Source organism: Indicator indicator, chromosome 1, assembly GCF_027791375.1.
Source record: "Indicator indicator isolate 239-I01 chromosome 1, UM_Iind_1.1, whole genome shotgun sequence".
Classification (NCBI taxonomy): Eukaryota; Metazoa; Chordata; class Aves; order Piciformes; family Indicatoridae; genus Indicator; species Indicator indicator.
Window position 1 is genome coordinate 97,743,666 of NC_072010.1, and position 11,758 is coordinate 97,755,423.

At 40.4% G+C, this 11,758-nt stretch overlaps 1 protein-coding gene across 1 annotated transcript in view; it reads right to left on the reverse strand.

Moving 5' to 3' along the window:
- The window catches only part of POU2F1 (POU class 2 homeobox 1), a 60,348-nt gene extending 50,959 nt beyond the window's left edge, over positions 1–9,389 (reverse strand). The window contains exons 1-2 of the mRNA XM_054381370.1: positions 9,362–9,389; positions 3,404–3,469 (exon numbers count right to left, since the gene is read on the reverse strand). Of these exons, the coding sequence (XP_054237345.1) occupies positions 3,404–3,469; positions 9,362–9,389 (94 nt within the window). The remainder of the gene's footprint in view (positions 1–3,403; positions 3,470–9,361) is intronic.
- Between the last annotated feature and the right edge of the window lie 2,369 nt (positions 9,390–11,758).

Genomic DNA, 11,758 nt, shown 5'->3' on the forward strand with positions numbered 1-11,758 from the left:
TGCAGATTAGTTTATGCTGTCTTGGAATTCTACCTACAGAGAGTAAAGACACGACAAAACGGAGCAGTCAAGAGAACACTGCTCCTACAATCTGCAGAACAACTTACTCTCCAAATCAAGATCATCAGACTTCAGTCTAAGCATGAGAAGTGAGTAGTAGTACGACTAGTGAGAAACTACAGGTATGGGGAAACGTAGAGTAAGGTGCAATAAAGGACTCAGGAAGTGAAAGCAGACAAAGGTTTCAAAACTAACAAGTATATGCACTGTACTCTGGGAGACATCTCCCAACATCAGGAGCACATTTCCCCATCTTTCTCTGCATGAATTGAGAGATATACCCAATACTCAAATTGCTGATTCCTTGTCCACATTACTAGTAAGAAGTTCAGCATTGATACTTTCCATGAATTTAAGCAGATAAAGAATATGTCGTGGTCCCTCTCCCACTTGCCTATAGACTTTCATCTTATCGAAACTGGAAAAATCAGTCTCTGGAAATAAAGCACATAAACAAAGAATTTTTAGAATCCTTCCAAATGATACACTTATGAAAATTATTTTGCTGCTATGTCGATGCCTATCATAATACAAGAGTTTCCATAGACATCATAATCTTGGTTTTCACAGTACTGCATTCACACAAGCTTTAAAAATATATACATTGAACAGATTGTTTTGGAAAAATTCATGCTGCAACCTATAAAAAGGAAATCAAAAGAGCTATCCTTTTACTGTAAGATACTCTTATCTTTTTTTTTTTGCTCCAGTAGATACTAAGTAGACTGTCCACCCACAACTGAAGGTTGGAAAAGAGTTGTGTAATTCTGCAAAACTGGTGACCAGTTGATCCATAAGACTGTAAGAAAACAACCATCCAATGACTCTTGGACTTACAAAGAATTTTCTTGTAGTTGTTTCATTCTTTTGAAATGTGGGTTGCTTTTTCACGTGCTTAAAAGGGGAGATGATTTAGCAAAATAATAAGTTAAAATCTGTTTAAGGCATTTTATTGTGACTGTTACATTCAAGGGACTTGACTGCATTCCCTAAGTAGAGTTAGAAATACAAAGCTTTATTAACTTCAATGAAACTTAGCATGAGTAATCTGTGATACAATAGTTAAGTCATCTTTACCAGTAGCAAATGCATTTTTTCCTTGACAACACTAGTTCTGCCAAATGTAAATTCCATGCAGTACAGTATTTTCTCTTAAAACTTTCAAGCTGCATAAGCTTACCACTGTTTAAAACAGGAATGACACAAGCACTCACTGAGATTTTAAAAGACAAACTAGTAGTGCTTACACAGTAGACTCAAGTTATTTACAAAGGTCACTGCAAGACAGTTACAAAAATGACAACTCTTGAGTGTTTATAAAAATAATCTTTAAGCATTTTGCTTCAGAGCCTACACTCCCCTTGCAATCAACAGCACTTGAGTGCCTTAGCATCTGAGCTGAAGGTTGACTACTTCTCACTATGTATGCATAGAGCCCAGAACCATAATCAAAGTACTCTGATCAGAAGACCAAAATTACATTCCGTGAGTATTACTTTCAGGATTTAACATCTACCAGTTGACTAATGCAGCTGATGCTTGGGCCTCCAAAGAAGGTCACAAATGTGACTAATCAACTGCCTCCAGTGGTTTCAAGTACCACATTTTAAACCAAAGCAATGACTGCAGAATGGAGGGTCTTCACAACTTTGCATTATCTAAAATGTCAGGCAACAAAACCGAGAGGAATGACCGGGAACAAACTGCAGGAACATTTGCAAAAGGTCCAAACACAAACTTGTGTAGTAACCAACCCTATTATTAACCCCCCTTTGTGATGAAAGCACCTACATGCAGTTGTACAATCCATCAATTTACTTATACCACAATACCTTCATACCTTCACACTGATGAAGAATTTGTCTAGGAGAGTAGAGCCAGGGTTCTGTTGAAGCAGATGCAATGCTTCTATGACAACAGACTACCTTTGAATAAATCAAGTTCTTCCCTTTAACAACTCATTTGAGGTGAAATTGCTAGTTAAAGCTGCCCTAAAGGCTGTGCATTAGGAACGCACTCTTTGGAGAAAGCACACAGAGCAGGAAGTCTGAATTTTCTAAGAGGTTTACACACACCTAGCTACAAGAATTCTAGAGGGATATTTAACACCGTCCTCCTCTTGATGCTGTTCATAACTATGAGATATTTACTACCCATATGTTTTTTAAAATAATGTTTTCTGTCATTCTAAAACAGTATTAAATACAAAATAAATAATTTTTGTACAAAAAAAGAATTGACACCTCTCCTATTACAAATATAGGGGAAATTGTAAAAACAGAGATGCCAGTAACAAAACACACATTAGTGAGTGAGCAGGATTCACTCTGATTGACTCTATGCATTGGCAGAAAATGTCCAGTCTCTCAGATCAGTATCAGGAACATTCAGTCACTTTAAGCTGTACTAATGCCTTGCACACAGAATAAGGAGAAAGTAGCACAAAATTAAAAAATATTCTTAATTTCAACACAGTTCAATAACAAGAGTTTTATTTTAAACCCTGGAACAAAGAGGAAGAGAAATAATTTTCCTCATACAAGGTAACTAGACTTCTCTCAAAGCTATTCAAACCTCAGAGAAGATTCTGAGCTAGGTTAAACTATTTACTTTCCACTTTGAACTGTCACTTTTCTGGATACCATAATGAACATTAGATTACCTCTAGAAAGGAATTAAAGCATGATAATATGACCGAGTTGTAGTGGCTTAACAAGCTTCTTTAATGGATTGGAACTTGGCCCCATCTAAGGATGTGCCAAAAGGCACATTTGCCCTGACACAAAGGCAGTCAAATTTCAATGTTCTGTTCCGATACATGAAGAAATTACAGAAAAACCAACTAACATTTTATTTATTTTTCAAATGTTGAGAAATCATCTATTCTCCTTTGGTCATGTTGTTGAGAACTGTTGTGAGAGCTTGAATGAAATCCAAAATGGAAATGAGATCAGGCAGTGGCCTGCATCTCTGCCAGGGAAAAATTCAACCCAAACAAATTATGAAGTTAGAGGTATTGCAGGTATGCTCTGCAAGTCAAAAAATGAGACTATTCATAGAGAGCTAGTGCCACCAGACCTTTCAGAACATCAGAAACTTTACAGATAGAGCAAGTGAGGAAGTGGGATCTACATAAAAAGTGTAGGCAGTGCTCTGATACAGTAGGTGTGAATAATGGCCTGCATATAGTAGGATTAATGGCAAGACTCTAAAAGCAGTAGATGTGTATAGGGAGGTTGCTTTGTTTTGCTTTAATTTCCTGTAAAATGGTAAAGAGATTTTGCTTTTAATTTCTGTTCAATTCCATCAGCAAACATCTGTGCGCTGATTCATCTTTTCTTACCTGTGTTTCCATCCCCACTCTCCATGGATGGTTTACTGTTTTCTGACGGATTGTTCATTCTTGAGTCTGCATTAAAACAGAAATAAAGATAAAATAATATGGAGGGTGGGGAAACAACCAACAAATCTAGTCACACCCTCTTTTCCAAGGGAAGTATAGAACATGAAAAATTTGATATGTACTTTACCCTAATCCATATTATAACACAGAAACAATGATCAACATTAGAAAATAATACTCTATCTTCCACAAATATTGTTCCAAGATTTGTTTATTCCCATATGCTGAAATATGGTGCTAAGGAAATGAAAGACAGCATGATGGAAGGCGAAGATAGGCAAGAACTTAATTTTTAGTACAAAGAAAGTCATAGAACCAAAAAGGAGAGGAAAAAAAAAAACCAAACAATCATGTCTAACCACCATGGCCCGCATTATTCTTGTGTTGGTCTTTCCCCCTCCCCCCCCCCCCCCAGTAAGAGAAAGGAAATTCAGTCATAACTCAATAGATGCTATTTTTCTAATACTGCATTTTTATTTTACAGGAATGGAACTGATACTGTTATTTTATATTTTCTATGTATTCATGCAAAACCATACAAATTAAAGTAATTTCTCTTCTTTCTCCCTTTAGGTACATCTATGGAAAAGTCCACTCTTGGCTTCAAAGTCTGTCAGCTGTGCAATGAGAGGGCCTCTTCAGATAACAGAATAGTTCTCTTATGTAGAAATCTATACAGATGTTCTATGTACAGCATCAGCTCTCCAGCTTATTACCTCCCAATTCCTTGCTACCAACCTCAGTGTAACACATTTTCACAAACTAAAAGACAGATCAGTTCATAAAATGAAGCATAAGCAAATCCTTCAGCACGTTCTTCCATCCCCATAAGCAGTGAAGTGCAAGTTCAGTTAGTGCAGAAGGAGCCCTTTACTCCAAGATTTTCTCTTGGCTAGGTGCTTAAAAGGTTACCTTTCTCATGTACTTTCATCAAAGCAATTATTTCCAAAATACCAACTGGCTAAAGAAGACTATTGTAACGGCATTAACTACTGCATCACTTCCCCAGATATTTCTAAGAATGCCCAGACACATTGCTGCTTGGCAGTCTATAAGAGTTGGAAATGAGAAGCTAGTCTACTGCTGTGTACTATCACCTGCTCCTGCCCAAAGATCAGTGCTACCCTCAGGCTATCAGTACTGAGGCGACAGCAGCAGAGGAACACAAGCACAAGTCAGGAGGAACAAAGCACATTGACAGGGCCTGAATGAAAACAGGAATAAAGTCTGGGTGGGAGTACAGGTGGGAGGGAGGTACTTAGAAATGTAACGTGTGAGAAAAAAAGGTAAGCAACAGCAACCTTGGAAAAATTCCAATAAGCAGTTAGGAAGTACAACACAAAACATACCAATATTTTAAAAACAAATGTAATTCTCCTTGTAAACAACTGCTGCAGCTGAACCTAGTTGGGCCTAGCCTAGATAACCCAGAGGAATGTAAGAAATAACAATCTTCCCTCTCCAGAGCCTCAACTGCTCCCAGAAAGTTCCTATGCCTAAGCTTAAATCTTTCAAGCATCAGTCACATGTAAGTGAGAGTTAACCTATCAATGCTACTCTTAGTACAGAGTCAGACATGGATTAAACTGCTTTTTGAAAGGGGGAGCGACTGAAGAAACTTTCCGACAGCACACTGCTTGCCCATGCTTTAGCAAAAGGCTGCAAGTTCTGCCCTGTTTCTCACAACATCTGCTCAGCAGACTGAAGCTACAGGTTCATAATCTTGAAAAACAGAGCTCTGCTAGGGTTGCAGATACAGAACCTATTGCTTCCTGGCTCCTTACTTTTAATTTTCCACAACTGAATAGTATGAGCCACACTCTACGAACGGAACACAAGTTCCACTGACTGCACAGAAATTGTTGAAGTGTCCCTCTGTACTAATGGATCTTTGTGTAAAACAAAATGTGTTTCTATCTAGAAGTTGCACGTATCTTAAATTGTCTTGATTGTGGCACCACACACTGGAAGTGATTATAGATAACACTCATTCATTAAATAGTATTAGTTCCTTCCTTGACACAAAATTGGCTACTGAAATAAGTGTAGGTTGAGAGAACACTGAGTGGGAGACTTCATCGTGGACACAACCACAGAGTCCTCATCCCGTAAGAAAAGCAGCAAAAGGGGCTTAGAAGTCAAATATATTTGGTTGTGGAAACTAGGCTAACTCGTGGGGCTAATGGGCACAAGACCTATTTTTTTTAGCCCACAGTGCAAGGATAGACAGAAATCACAACAGTATTTACCACAGAAAGGAAGAGCAAAGGTTGAAGATTGCTTCTCAATAACATGGGAACCATTCACTGAAACACTTCAGAAAGCTCTGTCAAAGAAAACTACACAGGGTCTCCCCTGCTAGCATGTTGCAGAAACTGAAGTATTAGAGCCACCATGAAGGTTACTAATGATCAAATAAACAAAACACAGAGGGGGACACAACAGTCCTATGCACAGAACTCCAAGCAACATATTGACTGTTCCCACTAGATGGGACCATGGGACCCGACGGATACACCCAGGGGTACTGAGAGAACTGGCAGATGAGGTTGCTAAACCACTCTCTATTATATTTCAAAAGTCCTGGCAGTCTGGGGAAGTCCCCACTGACTGGAAAAGGGGAAACATTACTCCCATTTTCAAAAAGGGTAAGAAGGAAGAACCAGGGAACTACAGGCCAGTCAGTCTCACCTCTGTGCCTGGTAAGATCATGGAGCAGATGCTCCTGGAGGCACTACTGAGACAGAAGAATAATGAAGAGGTGATTGGGTACAGTCAGCATGGCTTCACCAAGGGCAAATCCTGCCTGACAAACCTGGTGGCCTTCTATGACAAGGTCACAACATTAATAGATGAGGGGAGAGCAACTGATGTCATTTACCTGGACCTGAGCAAAGCCTTCGACACTGTCCCACACCACATCCTGGTCTCCAAACTGGTGGCACATGGGTTTGATGGATGGACCATTCAGTGGATAAAGAACTGGCTTGATGGCTGCACCCAAAGAGTGGCTGTCAATGGCTCCATGTCCCAGTGGAGGCCAGGGACAAGCGGAGTCCCTTAGGGATCAGTCCTGGGACCAGTCTTGTTCAACATCTTTGTTGGTGACATGGACAGTGGCATTGAGTGCACCCTCAGCAAGTTTGCTGATGACACCAAGCTGTGTGGTGCAGCAGACACGCTGGAGGGAAAGGATGGCATCCAGAGGGACCTTGACAGGCTGGAGAGGTGGGCACAAGCCAACCTCATGAGGTTCAAAAAGACCAAGTGCAGGGTTCTGCATCTGGGTCGAGGCAATCCCAAGCACAAATCCAGGCTGGGCAGTGACTGGCTGGAAAGCTGCCATGAGGAGAGGGACTTGGGGGTGCTGGTGGATGAGAAGCTCAACATGAGCTGTCAATGTGCACTTGCAGCCCAGAAAGCCAACCAGATCCTGGGCTGCATCAAGAGAAGTGTGGCCAGCAGGTCAAGGGAGGTCATTCTTCCCCTCTACTCAGCTCTGATGAGACCCCACCTGGAGTACTGTGTCCAGTTCTGGAGCCCCTATTACAAGAGGGATATGGACATGCTGGAACGTGTCCAGAGAAGGGCCACCAGGATGATCAGAGGGCTGGAGCACCTCTCCTGTGAGGACAGACTGAAAGAGTTGGGGCTGTTCAGTCTGGAGAAAAGAAGGCTCCGAGGTGACCTTATTGTGGCCTTCCAGTATCTGAAGGGGCCCTACATGAAGGCTGGGGATGGACTTTTTAGGACATCAGGTAGTGATAGGACTAGGGGGAATGGAATAAAGCTGGAAGTGGGGAGATTCAGGCTGGACGTGAGGAAGAAGTTCTTCCCCATGAGAGTGGTGAGAGCCTGGAATGGGTTGTCCAGGGAGGTGGTTGGGGCCCCATCCCTGAAGGTGTTTAAGGCCAGGCTGGATGAGGCTCTGGCCAGCCTGATCTAGTGTGAGGTGTCCCTGCCCATGGCAGGGGGGTTGGAAATAGATGATCCTTGTGGTCCCTTCCAACCCTGACTGATTCTATGATTCTATGATGACAAGGCTCATACAGTAAAAATTCCTGCAGGACGAGCAAGCTTGCCCAGGACAGAGTTTTAACTGGACAGATCTCTTCTTATAAAGCAACCAAGACATGTTTTTTTGACAGGCTATGCTGCAAAATAAGTACTTTTAAGAAGGTTTTCAATATTTCCTAGTACTAAACATAGACATGAAGTTTCCTCAGCTACCAGACGCCTATCTAAATGAAGACTATTGTAAGATTCATCCCTCACAAAGACCTCAAACATTGGTATTGCAAAAAAGCAGCATCTTGCTAGTGCTGTTCAGGTCCAAACAAAGGATAGCATCCATTATTTCACTATATCTCATTCAATCTGTGGGCCTTCTGCATGTAAAGCATCAAGAACAATGACACTATTTCCATTGCAAATGGTACGATATACATCTAAAGAACAAAACTGCTACCAGCAAAACAGACACATATCTGCCAGATACTAAACCTACAGATTCATTATGCATCAAATAAAAAGATTCTTCAGTTTACAGATGTTTATGATTTCTGCTCTAAAGTTAAAAGAATAAACAAAGTGGGCCAACAGAAACACACTATAATGCCCTCACCTTCTCTTTATTTCTCTAGGTCTTTAAATAAAGGCCCTAGGCTACAACTTCTGCCAACATTATCTAGAAACACTCCACAGAAGGAAGGATCGAAAGTAGCAGGTGCATGATTGAAATCAAACTCTCAGGAGTGAATACATTCAGTACTGCTGCTTTGCTGGCACAGCTGAGGGTGCCACAAGGCAGTGCTGTGCCAAGCTTTCACACACCCCCAGTAATATTTCAAAGGTATTCAAAAGGAAGAAGCAGTGGATATTGGATCAAGCTCGAGTACTATGGGCTGTACATAGCCAGTAAAACCCAGAAAATCTTAACATGAAATACATTATTAACTATTTCCTTTCACCCATTAAAAACTGATCAATACTCCATCAGCAAAAGCAAAAATGATTCACTGACATGTATGAAAAAAAATTCAATGTGAATGAAAACACACCAAGAATTCCTTAGAAATTCAGTTATTGAAAATACTCATATTCAGATGCCTGCTTTAAAATTTTCTATCAAAAAATATATTCTTACTCTGACATGAGCTTATATAATGTATTATTAATAATAAAAATAATAATGATAATAGCAATAATAATACATTGATCTTTGGGGGAAAGAGTCTTGAAAATAAAGTAAAAGGTATTGTAAAATTAGGATGATCTGTTACTACTTATCATTTTAATAGACTGTTCTGCAGTCCTGATGGAATCTCAGCCCAGGAGATCTACTACCCCAGTAACCTTAAGTACAGCTTGCAACAGTATCAATGGCAACCACTGTGCACTCCACCTCACTTTCTATTATGCATGAAGAACCCTGTTATTACATTAAAAATACACAGACATCAGGGAACTGCTCAATATAACTACTAAATTCTTTGAGATTGGGACTCTCATTCATTTTAATGCTTTAAAATTCATAACACAGATATGCAAGTCAAGTCTGGTGTTTGTCAGAACTCAGATGCTTCTCGGATTGAAATCCTAAAAGCAAAAGGTCTGTATTAATATCAGCCAAGCCTAGCAGCAAATCTCTCCAGTGCAGAGGAAAAATTCTCCTCGAGCAAGGCAAAGAAAAAGGAAAAAAAAAAAAAAAGCCACGTATTTTCCTGGTACAGATCTATCTATCAAGCAGCTACTTGCTGCTGATTCACTGATGAGCTTCAGCCTTACAAACACCTTCTCTAGCCTCTGCGTATGTGATTACAGCTCTATGCATAGTCAACCTCACAGCCTCGATTTCCATACTAAACGCTCATAAGAAAGAGCTGAGCTGGTACCCACCTAGAACGTAGTCGCTGCAGTCCAGCATTGCTGCGGTATCCTCTACAGGTTCAGATAGTCCAAGGAAAGAGAGAATGACAATTTCTAACTAATCTATGCTACTGATCTTAACAGAACACGAAAGGGAGTGGGGAGGTGGGGGAAGAAATACAACTTCAGTTACACCATAGCAATCTTCAACTGAACAGGGAAACTTCAGTTGCTCTGTGGAGTTTTAGACTCTCCTACTAGCTGTGTCTGACATTGTCAAGGCAACTGAAGCGTGAAAAGTTCCCCTTTTTGTAATAAAATAGAAACAAAGATTGCAGCTGGCAGTTTCCATAATGAAGCTTAATCAGTATGCGCCTGATTAGGGCCTTATGCAAATCTCCTCTCGTTAGCACAGCAGCCAGCACTTTGAAGTCCATGAACAATTCATTTGCAGAGTACACTGAAAGCACTCCCTGCATAATTTAAATCACAGTATAAATATTTATCAGCTCATTTGCATATTAATTGGCAGTGCATGAAGGGAAAAATTATCTCCCAAGTGCCAGCATAATAATTAGGGAACAAAATGAATTTTCTTCCAATAGCTTGGCTTCTCAGCCCTAACTCCAGCACAGTACCACAGGGGAGCAAGGAGGGAAAGAAACAGAGCTCTGTTCAAATGCCACTGAAATGACACGTACAAATTAGAAACAACTCTACAGACTTAAGCACCTTTAATCTTATTCCTGCTGGCAACAATAATTTCAGTAATAAAGGGGATTTGGCAAAAGCTTTCTACACAATCCAAATAATCCCACAAAAACAATTAGCAAGGTAGAAGCTGAACACAAAGCTGTCAAACTGGTGCCTGCACATCTGCGTGGAGTCTTCCACATCCAAACACAAACTGTCACAAGAAGGTCCTGGGTAGGAAAGAGAATACCACCAGGGCAAGGAAGCAGCACGATTCCCTTTAAATGGCTAAAAAGCTTGGTGATTCATTATCGGGTAATCCCTTTGCCACGGCCAACTTAACAGCAGTGGAGATGTCAAGTACTGTGTAACGTTTGACACCCACTAATCTACCCCAAGTGAAATCAAACTAGATTTAGTCTTTTGCTTTCCAATGACTTCCAATAAAAATAAAAATAAATAAAAAAACTATTACTAATCCCTTCCACAAATGTACATGATATATCAAAACAAAGCTGACTGTGGGGCTATGGTTTTTGAAAGGGACACTTTACACCTGGGTGGCATCTTTGAACCACTCTATGATGACTAGAACGTACTTGGAGCTGTGACCACAAATAGACAAAAGGTCTGGAAAACTGGTAAGAGCCTTCCAGTCCATGGAAGAATTAATCTTCTTTTCCAAAAGCAGTCCACAAAACTAAGTGTTCTGACAAACTACAAGGCTAGATTAAACTATTTCAAATACTATGTTCACCACTCAAATACCAGTGCCCTAAGCAGTAAAACTTTTACATAAAAATTCAAGTGAAGTGTGGATACTACAACATTTAATATCCATCTACTGGTCAGGAAATAATGTGATGATTCAGGTGACCACAGGGTTGAGCCACCCACCTTTTAGATACTAATGCAAATTTAGAGTGTTGAGTCCTTAAAGTCCTTTTCTTCTCCTCACTTCTGAAGTGAATTCAAGCACCGTCTCTCCAAACAAGAGACAGCAAGAGGAAAGGTACTTCTCAGTCATCCAGTACTGACTGGAATTTATTTCCATGCTTGACCTCTTCTTCTGTTCAGGTTCATATCTCTACTTAACACAAGATGTTCCCTGCTCTATATTTAACAGGAGTGATCTACACTTGAAAAAGATTGCAAGAAGGGAAGGTACTGCAACTGCAGGCAAACAACTGTGTGTACTGAATAGATTCTCCTAATACCTTGTTTCCAACTCAGTTTTCTACTCATTCACGTGTCCCATTGAGAACTCTGAGGCACATCTCCACGGTTCACAGACCCTCAGTAAACTTCGTTCTTCTATACATGCTTTTGGAGTACACTGGGAGATAATCTGTTTGCTTCATCAAAAGAGTCTGAACACAAATAGTATAATAAGCCAAGCACTTCACAAAGCAAGTGTCACGTTTAAGTAGCAGCTGATCTGAGGCAGTCCTTAGCATAGTAAGAGGGCAGGAGTTTTGTCTTTGGGATCCTTTTCAAATGAGTCTGTGCTGAGCTGGTTGAACACAGGTGTGGCATCAAAAGCACGTGACCACAGGAAATGACCGTTAAAAGCAGGCATGTGTGTAGTGATGCATGACTTGCATAAAACAACAGAACAAGTAAACAGCAAATAAAAGCAGGGAAGGATTTGCTTGAAGCAGCGTTAGCAAGTATGCTGGTGGTATCACGTTATTACTCTTTGTCCGTGCTACCAATACTGCATTTGACAGCTAA